This window comes from Sebastes umbrosus, chromosome 16, assembly GCF_015220745.1.
Source record: "Sebastes umbrosus isolate fSebUmb1 chromosome 16, fSebUmb1.pri, whole genome shotgun sequence".
Classification (NCBI taxonomy): Eukaryota; Metazoa; Chordata; class Actinopteri; order Perciformes; family Sebastidae; genus Sebastes; species Sebastes umbrosus.
The window spans coordinates 19,517,026-19,538,123 of record NC_051284.1 but is presented as its reverse complement, the minus strand read 5'-3'; the positions used below and the strand labels follow the sequence as shown (position 1 = coordinate 19,538,123).

General features: G+C 38.5%; 1 protein-coding gene and 2 long non-coding RNA genes across 3 annotated transcripts in view; 2 read left to right on the top strand and 1 right to left on the bottom strand.

Moving 5' to 3' along the window:
* LOC119474690 overlaps positions 1 to 21,098 on the top strand; it is a 63,262-nt gene that overhangs the window by 28,912 nt on the left and 13,252 nt on the right. The window lies entirely within an intron of this gene.
* LOC119474695 lies at positions 975 to 19,606 on the bottom strand. Its single transcript, XR_005203622.1, has 3 exons — positions 19,432 to 19,606; positions 14,360 to 14,364; positions 975 to 988 (listed from the first exon to the last, which is right to left on the bottom strand). It is a non-coding gene; the product is annotated as an uncharacterized LOC119474695 (long non-coding RNA).
* dio3a (iodothyronine deiodinase 3a) lies at positions 11,153 to 13,082 on the top strand. Its single transcript, XM_037746872.1, has one exon. The coding sequence runs from the start codon at positions 11,564 to 11,566 to the stop codon at positions 12,362 to 12,364; it is 801 nt and encodes a 266-aa protein (XP_037602800.1). The 5' UTR covers positions 11,153 to 11,563; the 3' UTR covers positions 12,365 to 13,082.

Below are 21,098 nucleotides of genomic sequence, written 5' to 3'. Positions count from 1 at the left end.
ATTAAATGGACTCACACAGTGCTGTTGATGCAAACCACCAGAATCTAGGCCAATCCAAAAAATCCAAAAAACTAACCTGAGCCGCAGCACCAATAATTTTAGACTTGCAGTAACTGTCCGACCTGTGCCACCTACAGGCCTTTTTTTTCACAGCAGACATTTTGACTAGTCATAGCAGAAAAGGCGCAGGTGTTACTATTAACATTAACAATGGTATGTCTCCATTCAAGTGTCCCAGTAAACTATGAAAGTGAGTTGTGCCACCTATGGGCAACTGAGCGAATTTTCACCTTGTGTCATACGATGGAATTTGGCTGCTGGATGTTTTGAGCAGTCTGTGTTTGTTCGCCCCAAACTGCCAATTTATCAGCTGTACAGACAAAAACTAGCTGTAGCTTGCTAGCAATGTATGCACCAAGCGACACCGTTCGTAACTTTACCTACGGAAAGTAATGCACTGTAATTTGTATATATCCCACAAAACCAATTTGTATGTAATTGTTAGCCAGGAAGTATAAAGAACGACAAACGGAGGTCAGGGCGGATGGGTGGGTCAAAAAACACCAGACGTTCGCCCAGGAGACTGGTGTTCGTACCCCATTTGAAACCAGAATTCAATGAGGAGTATAAGAAAATATCGATACACATAAGTATCACGACATTATGTGTTGTGATACTGTGTCGATTCTACCAAAATACTATCGATTTTTAATGAAACTCAAAAAATCCGATGGACCACCATCGGGCAGGCTCAGTTTTAAAGATAGAGTTTACGATATTGGCATCATATGAAATTAACTAACTCCGTTGTATGAGGATACCGTAGTGTGTGTGTGTGTACCCCAGATTCTGATTCATCTCAAAACTCACCTGTAACTCCAGTCCTTCTCTCCGGTGTCTCCTTTTTTCTTTTGTCTCTGTACATTTATGAAATAGATTTATAAAACCCAGAGATAAGCACAAAGCTGTAAAATATTTTCAAATCACACTGACATGTCATGACCTCAATTCACACCACTTAGAGAAAGTCTATAAGTGCCCACTTGTCTTTCCCTTGACTTTGTATGCAAAAACGCCACATCTAGAATTATATAGCAGCTTTTTTTCGAATTTTCCATTTTAAATCTGCAAATACAATTTTTTATATATATATATATATATATATATATATATACATATATACAACATCCTTTTGTTACTTGAATTGTTTACAAGATGAAATGACCTCTGTCTTACCTTCAACAGATCAGGTGGTGTCAGTGTCTCCTTGAGATTTGGCTCAGACGTGTTGTTTTGTTTTAACACCAGACAGCCAGACAGCTAAACTTCCCCAGGTTTTATATTTGTAACACTACCACGAAGCCTAAAGCTACACTACAGAGACATCACAATGCCATCAAAGTCACCAATGGTATAATGTTACAATATCAGCGACACTTTGTCACTCGCACAGAAGGTGGCAATTTCAAAAACATCGTGCTTTTCTCCTTCTTTCAGACTACAAAAGGTGGTTTTATGACAACATTTATAGATTTCAAAATACTTTACTCTCTTTCTTCAGATACCCCTCTCGAGTTTTTGTTAGTTTAACCGCTTCGCATACTGCTGCTTGTCATTTGGGTGTTAAGAGGTAGTGCTTGTTGGTCTGTCGGAGAAAGAAAATGTCCAAACTAAGATGCTTCTTTAAATCAACTCACAAGTGATGTGACTAGCAAGATGAAACGGATTATTATAACATGTTAGTCCACTCCTCATTGGCTCGCCAGTTGCCGAGATACAAACAGCCCGCAGGGCAGGCAACAGCAGTTCATTCAAGTTGAGTGTGAACACTAGTACTCTTTGAAGTAGACGAGGTCGTGCAAGGTGAAGCGGAGGATGGCGAAGAGGTAGATTTTTATCCTCTATTCTTTTCAGTGCAAGGAGAGAGATATCAGTGACTTGAAAAGAGAAGGAGCCAGCACTGAAACGTATCATAAATCTGTTTTGTGGGTTAGTCTTTATGATATCTCATCAGTTGTGGTTTATGGAGCCGCGCCAGCTCAATAAGTAAGCAGCAGAAAAAGGAGGTGTTTTCCCAGATCTGCATTGTCCTCAGACGAACCCGGAGCGGCTGCCAAGAATCCAGCGAAGTTTATAGGAGGTAAAAGTAAGCAGGTTAGAAGACATCTCTGGTTTTTTTAGCCGCAACAACAAAAGAGTAATTCCTCAAAGCAAATTTAGGCACAGCAGGTGAGCCTTATTTTCCCCTAAATCAAAAAACCTCGCTATGAGAAAGTAAAGAGGGTTTAGATAATAGAGTTGATACAGTTTTTTTTTTTCAATGTGGGCAAGAAAAGGAGTCAGGATGGGGTGAGGACGGAGGGGGAAAACTGCCTCAATGTGAAAGAACTGAAGGACAAAAAGACGACAGATCCGTTAAAATGTCTACCGACAAAAACAGAATGAGGAATCATGAGTCAGCGGTTGAACTCGTTACGGCTCCAACAGTCATCTTTCTGTCTCCCAATCTAAATGAGCTGCCCTCATAGAGGAGCAGTCTGTCATCACATGCAGCGTGAAGCACATTCTCAGCAAGGGTCCCCATTTGTCTCGTGTGAAGGCAAACAATATGGTCATATTAAATGAGGTCAGCTGCTGTGTACACACATTTGAAACAGCTTGAACAATATTTGATTTGCAAGTACATAATAGAGCTTCACCGATTAACTGATTAGCTGTCAACTATTACATTAATCGCCAACTATTTTGATAATTGATTGAATCGGTTTGAGTAATTTTTTAAGAAAAAGGAAATTCTCTGATTCCAGCTTCTTAAATGTGAATATTTTCTGGTTTCTTTCCTCCTCTATGACAGAAAACTGAATATCTTTGAGTTGTGGACAAAACAAGATATTTGTGGACGTCATCTTTGGCTTTGGGAAACATTTTTCACCATTTTCTGACATTTTATAGACCAAACAACTAATGGATTAATCAAGAAAATAAATAAGCGACAAGGAAAATAATCATTAGTTGCAGCCCTAGTACATAATAATGGCAATAACACAATGGCAGTACCACTAACAATAGTATTAACAGGGATTAATCTGTTGATAGTTTGGTTTATAAAAAGTCAGAAAATAGTGAAACATAACAATGACAATTTCCCTGAGCCCATGTTGACAGCTTGAATTTGGGGTGATACGTAATTACAGTAAAAGAGCGCCAGTCGAACCCCAAATGGTGGAAAACGATGTGGAAAATCTGATGGAAATATGGCATTTATGTTTGTTTCATGTATTAATTTGAGGAACATTACAGTCAATGTTTCGCTAGCTTCAGTGGACACTTAAGTCACATGCATCATGTCATGATTTATTCTCTTAGTTTGTTTCCACTGCACTTTATCACATTTTGCTTTTATCGATACACTAACTTTTCCTCCTCAGCCAGCGTAAAAAGTTTATTGCGAGATGTCAAATTTTCTCAAGATTTTCATTATTTCCGTTTGCCGTTTTTTTAATGTAGAAATTGAAAATGTGCTTAAAAACGGGTCGATGGCAACAAATTTACTGCTAGGTTGATAGAGTACCTATACTTTATTAATCCCAAAAGAAAAATTGCAGTGTCATAACAGCCAAATCACATAAGGCAAAAAAACAAACAAAGAGGAAGGATAATATAAAACAATAAAAAGCCAAATAATGACAAATAACAAATGTATATATATATTTTTTTAAATCTGAGAATAGAGCTTAAAAGTAGATAGATGATAGATGATGACAGATGATATGATGACTTCATGGTATTATGGGAAATGCATGGCTTAACTCATGCGTTTACAATAAGCTGATAAACTGGGACAGACATCTGAAAGAGGTATCAACTTACCGTTGGACTCCCGGAGTCATCATGACGAGTGACATATGACATCTTCCCGCCATGTCTGGTTTTCAGCCACCCTGAAGTCAAATATGACATGGATTTACTGTAACAGGGGATTAGGGCTTAACCAATATACCATGTGCTCGCTAGACCTGGAATGCTTTTGTTGAATAAGCACAGCAGACCAGTGAGTGGCGTTCAGCCAGTAATGGCTAATATGTGTGTCCAGATGTTGAATCCCTGTGGAGCACAGAGACGCTGAGCAGATCGCCCTCCAGTACACAAGACCCGACACTGACTCATTAACAGTAATCTCTGTGTGGACGTAAATGTAATGAGGAGATATGTGATCCCCATGTGTCAACAATGTAATGTATAGCTATGATTTGTGAATAATCTTGTAAAAAGGTGATCCAATTGGTTTTTTTTCAAGTTGCTGATTCAATTTAAGAGCTTTATTCTTATTTATTTTCTCTCTTGATTTAGTTTTAGAAAACAATATTTGGTTCAGTAACAATTAGCCAATACTGTTTAGTCATTAGATAAAGGTGCAATTCAAACTATCATTCTCTCCATTCTCTCAAGGAGAAAAAGTAACATCGGATTCATGTTTTAACTTCATTCTCAAATAAGGGACCAAATATAACTTTTCTATTGTTTAACTAAGTGATACCAAACACTGAAATCATACTGAATTTTTTCTATACTGAATATACTGTATATGTTTTTAAAACCCCTAATGTTGCTCTGAACAATGCTGACCACACATTTCATCTCTCAGCAGTAGTGGCTGCAGCAGTTGTATTATTAGTAGTAGTAGTAGGGGAGAGCGGGGTCAGTTGGGACACTTTTTTATCAACATCAAATAACCTACCATTACTCAGAAACTACTTGAACTGTAATGAAAATAGTTTGATCCCTGAATAGATACAGGTGTCTGCTAACAATTTATCAAGTTTTTTAGAGCCCAACACAAACATGAAAAGCACAATTTTGTTAACTGTACAAGGAGTGCATTTTCCCAAAATTCTGCCTCCCTGGGTCAGTTGGGACACATTGTTTGGGATAATATATATATATATATATATGACTCACTTAGTGGGTCTTATAAAGCTTTTGTCTAGTTTTGTCTGTTTTTGTGTTGTATGTATAACAAGGTAGGAACTATAAACAATACTGTCTCAACCGACCCCGCTCTCCCCTAGTAGTACTAGTAGTAGTAGTAGTCGTCGTAATATTAATGTTACTCACAGTGGCAGTAGCAGTAATTGAAGTAGTGATAATATCATTTTCTTTTTTCAATCTTGGCAGAGGAAGCAGACGTTTTCATTGTGATTAATAGTGTTTAATTTGAGTTATTGCTGAAGCCATAGTGATTTGGTTTGAATCATTTCTTTTAGCATTGACATATAATTGAATTATTACACCCTTCAGAAAGACATTTTATAACTGTTCTTTTTTTCTAATGTTTAGTGCTCTAATGTGTAATGTTTTAATCTTGTAATAATGAACTTTGTCAAAAGTATATTTCAGACTAGATCCGTGAAATTCCCTGTAAAGAATATCTGTGGGGCTGCCCCCTCTTAGTCGAATAGACGACTAATCGGTCATTTTGGTCTTAGTCGACTAAGATTTCTTTAGTAAACTTTGTGGTCTTACAGATCTGTCGATTAAATCAACTAATTGATTCTTTGGTTGAGGACGGCCCAAAACAACTGTCAATAAAAAGTATGAAGTTGTCCATCTGTGCTAACAAGCAATGTGTAAAATATGAGTTTACTGTGAGAGCTGCTGAGTTTCCTTCATGCAAACACTTAAGTTTGGCATTGCAGAAGATAATGCAGGTGAACAGTGCCAAGCAATAGTTCAAGAAAGTGACAAAACTGCTTTTTTTATTAATACTTTATGTCCAACCAGCATTTTGCAGGAAAACCAACTTACTAGAGCACAGGTCAAAATGTTTATGCTGGAATGTTTTCTGGAGCAAAAAGTAGCAGCAATAAGAACATCCGAAATGCAGGAGATATCAAAAACTCTTAAAGACCTAGACATCAGAGGTTGGAAAGAAGTAAAAAATGACTCAAATCAAGATCAGCACCATTGTAATGTCTAAAGAAGAGCAGCCAACCGTGTCTGTGATTGCCACATCCAAGCCTGAACTCTTGAAACATTTTGAGCCAAATAAAAACCAGAGGACACAACTATAACTAGTCTAGTCCACTTCAGTTTGGGATTTCTTTCATCCGTGCAACATTTTATTTGACCTGACAGGACCTGAGAAAGGGAGGTAACATTAGCAACACATCTGGTATCTTTAGTCAGACGATAACAACCCACAAGACTGTGGCTTCGTCGTCTTAAACTCCTCTTAAATCAGTTCTCACTTTTACACTTTAAACATATCTTCATCGCATCTTCATGCTGTCTGTTCACACGCCCCCTTGTTGAAACTCACATGAACCAGCGGGGGCGTGCAGCCGACTTCAGGCGATAACGTGCAAACGATTTTCTCTGCCGTGCAATATTGCTGTGAGAAGATGCTTTCTAAGAGTTTCCTCTGGAAATGAGTTAGTGGCCTTGTTATGCATTTAGCTGGTGAAGTTGTGTTTATTTCTGTGGGTGGATTCTCACGGGTGTTTTTGTATGTTGTCCTTCGGCTCCCCGGTGAGAGTAGCGCTTTCTAAAGTGTTTTCAAAAGCGTCTGGCAGTTGCCTTGAATAACATTACCTGTTATATTTCTCAAAGGATTGTTCTTTATGGTTTCTCTAAAGTTTTTGTAAAGTTTCATGGATCATTTAAAGTGGACATATCATAAAAAATACATTTGGGTATCTGGAGTGTCTACCAACCCACAAACTGTGAAATAAGACAACCCAGTCAGTTTTTTGTGGGCTGTCTAGATCAGAAAACATGTGATTCAACAAGCCATTCAGATTTGGCTCCCTTCCTATGTCACATTCAGGCTCATTAGAATATATCACCCACAGTTCGAAAAAACTACCTTTGCAAAGGTGCAACCATATTTTTCTCACAAGCCAATCAGAGCAGACTGGGCTTTTTCAGGAGGGGGTCTTAGAGAGACAGATGCTAAAACGGAGCGTTTCAGACAGAAAGTGAATACAGATATATTCAGACAGACAGCATTAGTAAAATGTGTTTTTTGAACATTAACACATGTAAACATACCCAAAATACAAGTATGAACCTGGAGATGAGCATGATATGTCCCCTTTATAGATGGAGTGAGAGTCTGTTGTGGTGAGAAAGTGTGGACTTACTGCATGGTTGCAAATCACAGCATTATGTTTGCATTAATTGCGATTAATCGCATGATTGTCCATAGTTAAAGCTGAAGTAGGCGAGATTGGAGCAAATAAGTTATTTTTATAAAACGGTCACTATATCCCGACAGTAGTACATGAAAGAGGTAACCTGAAAAAAATCATGTGCCTCTGTGTCCTCTGGTGCTCCTAACGGCATCTGCAAGATTTCACAGACCGAAGGAAAACATTAATTAACCGCACATTTTTTATCTGTTCAAAATGTGCTTTAAAGGGAGATTTGTCAAGTAATTAATACTCTTATCAACATGGGAGTGGAGAAATTGCTTTATTGAAAATGTATGTATATATTTATTATTGTAAATCAATCAACAACACAAAACAATGACAAATATTGTTCAGAAACCCTCACAGGTACTGCATTTAGCATAAAAAAGATATGCTCACATCATAACATGGCAAACTCAAGCCCAACAGGCAACAACAGCTGTCAGTGTGTCAGCGTGCTGACTTGACTATGACTTGCCCCAAAACTGCATGTGATTATCATAAAGTGGGCATGTCTGTAAAGGGGAGACTCGTGTGTACCCATAGAACCCATTTTCATTCACATATCTTGAGGTCAGAGGTCAAGGGACCCCTTTGAATATACCAGTTTTTCCTCTGCAAAATTTTAGTGCAAGATTGTAATGTTATTTAACCTCCTTTGCAATAAGTTAGTACGGCATGGTTGGTACCAATGGATTCTTTAGGTTTTTCTAGTTTCAAATGATGCCAGAAACTTCACTCTAGCTTTAAAACTGAGAAAGATTGATTGCTCTCTGCTACCTGAAACTTATAAGTTAGTGTTGATGTGATGAGCTGAATTCACTGGACCAGTGTGTGTTCAGCAGGTGATATTACAGCATCCATTGGTAATCTTCACTATGTCTGCCTAATCTTGTCATTTCTTCTTTCTCTTGACAAATAAGAGACCAGCCATCTGCTCGCTGTGAATTTCCCTGCAATAACTTAATAATGTGCAGCAAACTGAAAAGCTCTTACGGCGTGCTCCAGACCTCATCATTGTCTCAACTGTGCAGTCTGTTGAGGGAGCAGTTTGAGCTCCGAGTTGGCTCGTGTACTGAGACTTCTTCATCCACAACTTGTTTTCTGTTTGAACATAATCAGTGACACATTCTAAGTTTTTGTGGTTGATGGTGTCTTTCTGTTTTGTCTGTCAGACAACTTTACAACTATGTAATCGAGAGTTTGTTTGTTAGATGATCTGGGAGCAACGTACAGTTTAAAATAGAATACTTTGTCATGACAATTGCTGGTCAAATAGATATTTAATCTAATAGTGGCACTGGGCAAAATGTCAGGGGGTGCAAGTACAATTTTTTTTTGGCAACTCTTCAAACTCATCACAAGCAACCACCCTCACCCCGAAGCATAATGTGTCTTGTGTTTTGAAGGTCTCTTTATATGTAATGTTACTATATTGACACAGTAGAGCACTTAGGGAAGAGGATTAGATCCACATGAAAAAAATAGTTTGTGCTGAGATTGTTTTGAAGTTTATTTAGAAAGTCACAAGTTGAGGAAAAAAAATCGTATACGTCACAAAATGTCTTTTTATCATCTCCAAATTCTGACATTTTAAATTAAAACATATGCTTTCTCCTCAGTGTTGTGACTTTTTCTGAAAGTGGCATAATTTGGACTCTTCTCAGAATTCCCTTTTCCTTAAAAATTGTTTTAAGGGTTTCAGACTTTTTGTTTCAGATATCTGAATCAGAATTGATCCCTTTCATAGATTTCAGATATCTAATTGTCTGAAGTAACTTTTTTCATGTGACATTAAAGATGATCCATATCACCTGCTCTCTGAATCTTATAGATCCCATTTCTGATTCATCATATGATTTACTACAAGACGGATAAATGTGACTCGAGGCAGTAAATCATCTGAGGAGTTTAAACATGTGAGCACATTAACCTCATGTGATTCTCAGTGGCTGATATCGCTCATTGCTCCATATGGACTGATGACAATCAGTCCACTATTCACATGTGCTGGTGGCTATAGATCAGTTGAGGACAGTGTAATTGATAGTATCAGCATCTGCCCGAAATGTGCTCCTTCAAACCACCATGTCACTGCATTAGAAAAGCCTGCAACAGCAGCACCAACATTCAGTCTGTTATCACACATGAGAGAACATGATTGAGACGATTTCACTGATCATCACGCCTCAGGTCTTTTGGGGCGAGTAAACAAATTCTTCTTTTGTTTTTTACTTCTGTGATTATGAGTGTCCAACCACGTTTTGAACAGTGAATATCAATTGTTACCATCAAATCGGAAATACAGGGTTCCACGATTTAATAAGGTTAGACTGAAAAGCACTCTTTTGTCCACCCGTAGACTGAACCACTGGTGTGTTCTTATTTATAAGGCTATTCTTGGTCTGCTTCCATCTTACCTACGGACATACATACTTAAAAAGGGCGGGAAGTTACCGCCTTCACTCCCAGGACTTAATCCTACTAACTGTCCCCAAAGTCCGTACTGAACTTGGAAAAAGGGCGTTCAAGTATGCTGCTCCCTCTTCTTGGAATCAGCTACAAAATGACCTGAAACTTGGAGAGCTGGTCTCACTGAACATCTTTAAAGTGCTTCTAAAAGATTTGGAAAAAGGCACATCTGTCTGTAGATGTTTTGAATGTTGATGAATGTGTTTTTGATACCTTTATGATTTTGAAATTTGCTCTTTGTCTTTGTTTTCAATTGTTATGTTTGTTTTATGTCTGCAACTGTGTAACTGTGGTGCTGCCTATCTTGGCCAGGACACTTTTTGAAAAGAGATTTTTAATCTCAATGAGTTTTTTACTCCTGGTTAAATAAAGGTTAAATACATTTTGTGCACCAGTCAATCCTAAAATTAAATATGGAGCCTAATAATCCCAGATCAAATGTACGTTGAAGGGCCCTGAATATCTTCTTCTGTGATTGTAATGTTTAAATGTATGTATCCTTGTTTGTCCTTTCTGTGATGTTGCAAATGGAGCTGCTGTGATGCAAAACAAATTTCAGACCTGTCTGACAATAAAGTATTATCGTATCATATCATTGTAATGAGACAGTCAATATGACGATTGTGTCTCCAAACAAACGCAGTGCTGTGTACCGCACCCTTTGGCTTTTTGGCTGTGGCTCAAATCTGTGGAGTTGAAGGTAATTTTGTGGGTGAGTAAACAATTTCTTCTTTTGTTTTATTATTTCTGTGATTATGAGTGTTCGGCTGGCTAAAACACCATCGTCTCTGACCCCCAACCATGTTTTGAACAGTGAATATCAATTGTTACCATCAAATCGGAGATACAGGGTTCCACGATTTAATAAGGTTAGACTGAAGAAGCACTCTTCTGTGCATCAGTCAATCCTAAAATTAAATATGGAGCCTAATAATCCCAGATCAAATGTACGTTGAAGGGCCCTGAATATCGTCTTCTGTGATTGTAATGTTTAAATGTACGTATCCTGTCGTTGTCCTTTCTTGTGATGTTGCAAATGGAAAGCTGCTTTGATGCAACACAAATTTCAGACCTGTCTGACAATAAAGTATTATCATATGGTATCATTGTAATGAGACAGTCAATATGACGATTGTGTCTCCAAACAAACGCAGTGCTGTGTACCGCACCCTTTGGCTTTTTGGCTGTGGCTCAAATCTGTGGAGTTGAAGGTAATTTTGTGGGCGAGTAAACAATTTCTTCTTTTGTTTTATTATTTCTGTGATTATGAGTGTTCGGCTGGCTAAAACACCATCGTCTCTGACCCCCAACCATGTTTTGAACAGTGAATATCAATTGTTACCATCAAATCGGAGATACAGGGTTCCACGATTTAATAAGGTTAGACTGAAGAAGCACTCTTCTGTGCATCAGTCAATCCTAAAATTAAATATGGAGCCTAATAATCCCAGATCAAATGTATGTTGAAGGGCCCTGAATATCGTCTTCTGTGATTGTAATGTTTAAATGTACGTATCCTGTCGTTGTCCTTTCTTGTGATGTTGCAAATGGAAAGCTGCTTTGATGCAACACAAATTTCAGACCTGTCTGACAATAAAGTATTATCATATGGTATCATTGTAATGAGACAGTCAATATGACGATTGTGTCTCCAAACAAACGCAGTGCTGTGTACCGCACCCTTTGGCCTTTTTTTTTGGCTGTGGCTCAAATCTGTGGAGTTGACAGAAGGTAATCCCCACCATGTGAGGCCTCGGCCCCAGTTTGGAGGAGGCGGGGTGTGATTCATTCAAAATCTGCCGGTGCTATAAAAAGAGGGGAAGTTGCAAGTAACCCAACTTCAACCCACAAGATCGTAGCAACACCATCCAGGGCAGTCATTTCTAAAAGTACTAATAATGAATACTATTAAAGCCATTAAAAATGCAATAGTGTGTCTGGTGTTGCTGCCTCGGTTTCTAATGGCAGCAGTCATGTTCTGGCTGCTGGACTTCTTATGCATAAGGAAAAGGGTTTTCTTCAGGATGAAGAAGGAGCAGGAGCAATATTGCGATGCCACCATCGATCCTCCTCTCTGCATATCCGACTCCAACCGGCTCTTCAGCCTGGAGTCCCTCAGGGCGGTGTGGCACGGTCACAAACTGGACTTCCTGAAGGCAGCGCATCTCGGAAACACAGCGCCCAACACCGAAGTAGTGGAGCTGGCGGATCAGACGCGCAGCCGCTGCATCCTCGATTACGCCAAAGACGCGAGACCGCTCATCCTCAACTTTGGCAGCTGCACCTGACCGCCGTTCATGGCGCGTCTCAAGGCTTTCCAGGGAGTCGTGCAGAAAAACGCGGACATAGCGGACTCCGTGGTGGTGTACATCGAGGAAGCGCACCCGTCCGACGGCTGGGTGAGCGACGACGCGCCCTATCAGATCCCCAAACACCGGTGTCTGGAGGACCGGCTGAACGCGGCGCAGCTGATGCACCTGGAGATGCCCGGTTGTGCGCTGGTGGTCGACAGCATGGAGAACTCCTCCAACGCAGCGTACGGAGCTTATTTCGACAGACTTTACATCCTGCAGGAGGGAAAGATAGTTTACCAAGGAGGCAGAGGACCAGAGGGGTACCGGATCACAGAGCTCAGAGACTGGCTGGATCAATACAGAGAAACGCTGGGAAAATCCAGTAATCTAGTTATTAATGTGTAGGAGTTAATTCTCATCTTTTTTTGTAGAGCTGCTATATGAGGAAAAACAAAGAAATGCTGCATATTTTCCAGTATTATAACTCAAATTAGATTTTTCTCCATCAATAATGGTTTAAGTGTATTTACTTTTGTCTGATCAAAGTAATTAAACATTGTAGGACAGCACAGTATAGGCTCCTTCATGTCATATTGGACATTTTAGCCATCCTGTTAGGATCCACCTACAAAAAAAAAAGGTTAGTTCGTCTGATCAAAGTACTTTTTGTCTGATCAAAGTAATTAAACATTGTAGGACAGCATAGTATAGGCTCCTTCGTGTCATATTGGACCATTTAGCCATCCTGTTATAGGATCCACCTACACAAAAAGGTTAGTTTTGTTTTTGGACCCTGTTTGTATGTGAACAAAAAAGTATTTTGTGTGTCATAAGTGTTTTTTTTTTTTTTTTTATAATTATTATTTCTTCTCCTCCTCTGTGTAAAATGCGCCTTTAATGAACCATGTTGGAGATGTGTGCGCATCACTGTGCTCCTCAGTATATAAGTGAAGTTCGGTTTTTAAAAGGCTCAATACCAGAGAACCGATACTGATGTTTTTTTCATACTGGAGATCACAATGAAGGTGCATGCTCTCTGCTCCTGCACAGGCGCCACGGTTTTTGTACATATTGTTCCGTTTTATGGATATATTTTTCATATAATAAAAATGCTTTGATCTACTCCTTCATTGGGCCCTATTTTTTATTTCATACTACTTTAAATTGTTGCATGTTGCATCATTGTGGTTTTTGCATGCAAGGTGGGGGAGCTGTTGTGTTTTTTTCCTCCTTTTCTTCTCTTTTGGCAAGAACATCATGCTGTGCATAGATTTTACAGCAATTTGGTCTCTTATAGTAAGAAGACAAAGGGATGAATGTTCAATTTCCTGCACAATAAAGCACAACGGGCCTCTCGGTGGATTTCCTCCAGAAATCTCCCTTTCTGAAGTGCAGCCACTGAAATTGGTGTGGAGGAGCAGAAGATATGAAATCACTTGAGAAATGATAAGATCTCCCAAAAAGCTCCTGCAATTATTGCATTATGTTAAAGCAGATGTCTTGGTGATTCACAAATATAACCAGTTTATTCTCAAAGTGAAGAGCAAGACAAATCTTCAAACTTAATTTTTTTCCCAAGAGCATTGTCTAATTTTGGCACGGCTTTCTGATTTTACTTATTTGTCAGAGTCAGTTATTCTCACACAGTAAATGCTCCAGTCTGTTCCTAAAATCAACTATGGCCTGACCACGTTTGGTCTCTGTAATTATGAAATATTGTATTTAGTGGCCTTTAAAAACTGAATAGATAGTGATAGTAGATGTTTGGTTAATGCTGCGGTGAAAGAGCCGTAGTTTGTTCTGCACAGCCCCTTCCTTTAAGCCTTTGACCTCTCACAATTAAATGAGGATAATCACACTTGATCCTATTACACTGAGTGATATATCCACCTGTAAGGGTCTAAACACACAAATGTTTTCAGGGCTTAGCACACCGATCCCAGAGCAGAAAAACAGTGTTAGGAGTGAAGGCATTTATCTGTGTTAAAGCGCACTACTGCAATATGTGTAACTCTCCGTAGTGAGTTAATGCTGTATTTTGCTCCTACGAGCCTTCAGCATATCTGAAAACACACTAAATACCATGAAAATCAAAAGGTGCAAAAAGAAAAAGTATGCTTTTTGTGAGTTTTCCAGGAAAAGGATTTCATTCAGTTTTGTAACACAGCATCTAAAAGTGAAGGAAAATCCCCTCAGAGGCGTCAGATACCAGTCACGACGCAATGAAGGCACAACAGGCGGGGGGGGAGGTAATGTCTCAGACACAGATGACTCAGGAAACCTGATACTAACGCCGGCACAACCTATATGTGGAACATCTTGTCAGATGATTTGGATCCCTGTTTCTCCAGCTTTCACAGCGGCATTATTCATAAGTCATAAAGCGGTTACCTCCAACACGGCGACTGGGACATAAATCACAACAGGGGTTTTAGAAGCTTAAATGTAGTGACAACACGAGGATGCTCATTGCGGTTAAAGTGGGTAATTTTTACCAAACAGTGCTTATGAATCATGGCTTTGAAATAAAATTTGAGTTACAGCTCTAAATATCACTTGATGTTTGAAATTAGTGGGTTTTAATGACCGAAATGTGAGAACGCTGTTATGGTCTCTTGTGTCTCTTCACATCTGAGCAGACAAATAGATCACATCCTTCAAGTTTGCAGTCGTCGTTGTTCCATCAGGACTTTGTGTTTGTGTAGTCTCACAGTTAATAAATCTCAGCCAATTCACATGCTCACTCCACATTGTGTCCTTGACACATTATGAAGAGACGTGTTGTTGAACAAAAGAGCAACATAACGCAGGGACAAGTCAGCAGCTTCCTTGAGATGCAGATGTTTTCAGTACCCGCGTAGGAGTATTTACTGCTTTTATTGTTGCTACATCTTTTGACTTTGGAGTCTCGGTAAAACAAAACCAGCAATTTGAACACATCCCCTCAGGATCTGGGAAACTGTAAGGAGCATTTTCACTACTTTCTGACGATTTCTTCTGAAACATAATAAATAGATCGATAGCTGGTTGCAACCGTACACAAGACGATTAAGGATAGGAAAGCAGAGAGAAATGATGCAGACTTTTGCCCGATCTTTGCTTTTTTTCTTGTAAATGAATACATAATTTAACCTCCCCCGGCTCCCAAATATGTTCCCAATAAAGCGTAAAAAGAATCACCTGAATTGAACTGATCATAGATGATAGATATGCAGTACACAATGGGTCACAAAGTCGACATTACAAAGAACATATGTTGCTGCTCTGACTGCAGGGGCTTTACAGTGACCTTACTTCGCTGCTCATCTGGAACACATTTACCACACAAACATACAGTATTTATGTGGAGCTGACAGTTGACCGATGCGTACCTGCCTAAATGAAATATACCCCCCACACACACACCGTGGAAATTCTTTGAATCTGGATTTCTTCCATGTGCAGTTTTCCATGAATGTAGAGTTTCCTCTGTCAGCGCAGAGGCATATGGGAACAGAGGGTTAAAGGTCTCAGGCTTGGGGGGGAGATAATTAACTTTTGCTGTTTTGCTTTATGACTTGAATGGAGGTGGGTTTTTTTTATAGCTCCTCTGGTCAGCTTTGAAGGTGAGGGCCCCTCTTTCCCCCGGGTCGTAACTCCACAAATGAACGCCTGGTGGTGGAGAGTCGAGGGGCCTCGGCACACAAAAATGTTTCAGTTAAACCTGTGTGACTCAGGTTTAACATGTAAACATTAAACCATGCTCATGCTGGTTTAAATAATCTCGCATTTCAACACTCAGGAGGCCAGTTTTAGTTTCACTGTGGACATTTTTCTAGGACACGCTATTAGAGAACGGAGAGTGTTGTTATGACTGAAAGTTTATTTGGGAACTTTTAATGGAGCCTTGGTTACAGCATTGTCACAAGTATTGCCTGATTTAGCTGCCGTAAGAGGCGTTTAAAGGGGTAGTTTGTGTATTTTGAAGTGGGATTGTATGAGGTACTTAATGCATAGTAGGTGTATTAATTACAGTAAATGATGGTCGGCGTGCCCCCAGCATGGAGAAACAGACAGGAGCACCGGAGCAAAGCAATCCAGTGCTGTGGACGGGGACGGCAGGAAAACGCATTTTAGCCACCTAAAAGAAAGGCTCACCTTAAGATTTTATATCCGTTTAAGTGTATGCTATATTTACAATATTTTCCGACTGAACTGAACCGTATCCATACTGTTGATGTCATCTGAGCCTGCTGGCTTTGGGGAGAGCACAGATACATTTCACTTTCAGTTCGGTTCCCCATCAGAAAGGAGAAGGAAAGGGCTGTCTGAGGGCAAAATAAGTGGAAATATTCTAAATATAGCGTACACTTAAACTGATATGAATTTCTTTAGGTGAGCCTTTCTTTTAGGTGGCTAAAATGCATTTTTCTGCCGTGCTCGTCCACAGCACCGTATTGCTTTGCTCCGGTGTCAGTCCTGTCTGTTTCTCCAAGCTAGGGACATGCCAACAGTAATCCTCTGTAAGTTAATACACCTACTATGTATAAGTACCTCATACAACCCCACTTCAAAACACACAAACTATCTCTCTAAGTTGCAGCATTAAGAAAGGATTGTAATCCATATGGAATCCATTCTGATTAACATTCAGTTTAACTCATTTTTACTTCTATAACTGCTGCCAGTTAATCAGACTGTCAGGGACTTTTAAGGCTAGCTTTTTTAGGTCATGGACACTCAGTAACACAGCAGGAGTGTCCGAGACATTTCCCAAGAAAGTTCAGTCTGGAGTGAGAAATTGTTGGATGTAGCGCAGAGAAGAAAAAAAACCAAGCTGAAATAGTGCAGCAACAAAGTGGAAAACGATCCGTTATGTGGGACAGGCAGCACTCAGCGTTTACTCCTGTAATAGTCTGATTTGTTGCTTAGAAGGAGACCAGTGAAATGGAAAACAGGAAACATTGTCTGTAACATACAATAATATATTGCTGGTATACTTAAACGATGGGAAATGAGAGTTTTGTTCAGTTATTGTACATATATTATTGAATATTGGTGTATGTGTTAGTTCCAAACGTGTAAATACAAATTACTGAGACTACATTATATTTTGAACACCTCAAAATATAAGACTGAAACACATTGGGCAAAAAAATATGTCTGCACTGCTCTCTGTAGGCTGAAAAGCAGTAATGGGAAAGCAAAACTGCTGACTCCAATTCTGCTGACTTCAAGAAATTCTAAATATTCTCATTTTTGTCGCCAAGTCACCGTTTCATATACTGTAGGAATCCAAAGCCAACATGTTAATGAGCTATTGATACTACATGTTATATATATATATAACACATATATTATAATGCATGTGCACTCAAGTACTATACTATTTTGACATACTTTTGCTTTACTTAAGTGTCTCCATCTTATTCTACTTCATACTTCTACTCCACTACATTTCAGAGGGAATATTGTACTTTTTAGTCAACTAAATTTGTCAGACACTTATAGTTACATTTTAAATATATAAACATTACATACTTATATGATATGATGCAGCACTATACTACTAATCCACCCAGTTGTATACAAAGTATCTAAAATTGGCTCAACATTGAGGAACTATAACTGTAAAATACTCTTACGTGTATTTGTTTTGTGATATAAACAGAATGAAAGAACTTTTTACTTTTGATACTTTAAGTACATTTTGCTGAAAAATACTTCTTCTACTTAAGTAACATTTTTAATTCAGGAATTTACTTGTAATGGAGTATTTTTAGACTGTGGTATTTACCTAAGAAAAGGATCTGAGTACCTCTTCCACAACTGTGCATGTTAAAGGAACATTATTTAGTGAACTGGATTCATCCTCCAAGATGAAATTCATTCATTCTTTAATATAAAGTGATTTCTAAACACATGATACATTTGCTGTACAAGAGTTACAGTTTTTCTGATGAGTCATTCAAGCTCCAAAGGCAGCCTGGCATGTTTCTGTCCCAAAAGCGCCGCCAGAGGAAACGGTTTTGAATATTATTATAAATTACAGTTTTTCTCAGTCGCTTTGGCTCATTTTTCAAAACAGTCTTAACTTTCTCTAAACTGTAAGTGCAATTGTCACAACTGTTTAATGGGACATCACAACTCTATTGCATGTCTGCAAAAGGTAGAAACTCACACAAAGCACTTCATTCTTGCTTCAAAACCGAGTTATTGTGTCAGTAAGTTGGCCAAAGGCACCAAAATGAAAAGTTGTTTTGTCATCGTGTGGGCCGTAGTGGTCAAAATGTTTTAGCTGTTTTTTCACCACGACAGTCAACACAGGAAATTTTTCTTATATACAAATCTCTGTTTGTTCTACTTGTTTGTTGCCACTGATTGCTTCCTGTACTATACCAGAATGTCAGTTTTGTCCAGCTGAATGCGGTTGTGTGTCACACGAAGCTTTTTAGATTCCCATTTCAACAGTAGGTCCAAGTTTACTGGGAAAAGTCAATACTGTAGTAGCCACACAGAAAAAAGATATGCACATTTTATGTATACAGTAAATGTATTTGTGTAGCAATGTGTTACATGTACTGTAAACAAAAAATCATGTAAAGTCATATACAGTGAACAGAAAACTGTAAAAATGACATCTATGCTAAAAAAAACATCCCTGCAACAATGAAAACTTGCTGTAGTTCAGCAAAAAAACAACTAATTGTACCTCCTCGTCATAGATATTTCTGGAAAATACATGCATGTCTGATAGATTTTGATAATTGAATTGATCATTTTGCATGTGATTGCTCAAACGATGAAGGAATGTTTAGAAGTTGTGAAGAGGACGACAGTTTCACTGAGAATCAACTCATCAATTTTGATCAGCAATACATGTACAAGTGGTTGTTGTGCTGACTCTTTTGTACATCTGCCAAAACACGTGTGATTTGCTTGAATGAATGAGAAATTCTAATCTGTTGTGAACAACAAACTAATTGTTTTGAGATTTTAAATTATTGTTTTAATAAAAAGATTCTCATTCAAGAATTGAGCCAAAGCGAATGAGGAAAAACTATAATTTATTTATTAATTAGGCCTCTTCTCTGGGCATCCGGCGTGAGGTGTACAAACATCTCTTTTACCCTTCTCTTGGTTTCGTCGCAGCTGTTCTTTTGCATCACTGAGCATTAAGGTGCGGGCGGGCACACCTGAATTTGATAGGTGTGAAATTTATCGGTGTGCCAAAAAAGCAGGAAGGACAGGAAATAGCGTGGGAAGGGTTGTAAACATAAACACAGCTTGGTACACTTTTCTTTCATCACTGCTCTTGCCTCACCTTCTCTGCTGCTTTCATCATTTCACCATGTAGTTATATAAACAATATATTTGTTGAATGAGAAAGGTCAGTCCCTCTCAAAGTGGCTGGGCATTGGAGAGCAGTGTTCTTCTTCTTTAGATACAATACCTTTAAAAAATATTGATATTCGATACCATTTTCGGTACACAAATTGACACAACATTGAAGGCATCAAATTTTAGATTTTTATTAAAAGATAAATAGCGGTGTGTGTGTGTGTGTGTGTGTGTGTGTGTGTGTGTGTGTGTGTCAACTCACTGTTGGAGAGGAGAGAGAGCAGAAAGCACAGCTGGTACCCATGTATCAATACTGCAGAAAATGAGCATTGAAACCGTTTCAAATATTCAGTATCGATACTTTGATATTACACTACAGTGTTGTCATTTCCTGTTTCAAGGTTAAATTGGCTTAAATTCTGGTGGGTCAAGTCACGACCTGAAGCTAATACGTCTTACCCTGTTTGTCATAGAAATTACCTGACACTAAATCCTATCTGACCATGCCTTTATCATTCTTATTAGTACATAGTTTAGTGACAATTCATGTCCACCCAACCCAACCCAACCCAACCCAACACAACCTGACTTGACATGTGATCAGCCAGGGTAATTGAAACATATCTGTGATTGCATCATAATGTGATACTGGTGAACTACAAAATAAAACTACAAGGAAACACACACAGAGGGAGCTGCAAACCAGTGAGACTATCAGTACAAATCCATCAACCTAGGGCTGGGAAATATGACAATATATATCTTCAAAACGATATAGAAATGTCTATCGTATATATTTTTTTATATCGTTTCTATCGCAATACAGGCTAGGCCTATATTTATTTCTTTGTTCTCTATAAGTTCATTTTGCACTCAAGTTCTTAAAATGAGAAATTGCTCAGTTCTTTTCATTTGTCAAGTATTTAATTCACACAGGAGTATACAAAAATAGGCTTTACCATGTGGTTATTTCATATAGACTATTTATTTATTGAATTACCAGAAAACATGCTATATAGTGATGTATATCATGATAGAAGATTTTAGCCATATCGCCTAGCCTTACATTAATGCTAAATAACTTTTCTCCAATATACTGTACTATGCTTTATTCCCCTACATACATTACATTACATTACAGTACATATGCGTGTGTTTTTCCAACATGGTGTGCTCTACACCAGAAGATACTAAAGATAAGAGAGAGTCAAAAGATCTAATGCAGATTTTTGTAGATTTGTAGATAGAGCTGTTGTGATATCATTTGTATTTCCTTCTTAGATTTTGATTTTATACTTCAGGCGATATCGTTTTGTAGGATGAAAAACAGGCAGTGGTTCCAAACCTTTTTCCTTAAGGGACCGCTTTTTTATGATTGAGTAAACAGACGACCCCTAACTAGGTGACATTTTAAGGATATTTCATATAACAGTACAGAACAGCTGATAAACTGTACAATTAACCCAGATAGCAAACACAATAACAGTATTGCATCAGAGATTAATTTTCCCGTTATTTTGCGGAACTTTTAATACAATTTTCTCTCTGAATTATGTATTTTTAAGAATCTTTATCACTCAAACATACTCTTCTATCAGCTCTTTGGTCGTTTTAACTGCATACTGTACTTTTCTCATTTATAAGTTTGTATCCTCAATAATAATCCAAACCAAAAATAACAATTTCATTTAGTTTTCTTCCCAGAAATGAATGAAATACTGAGATATAGGCCAACTGTATCCAAAAAATAAGTTTTGTTAGAATCAAGAAGGCCTTGCGACCCCCCCCCTGAAGCTTTGGTGACCTCTAGTGGTTGTTT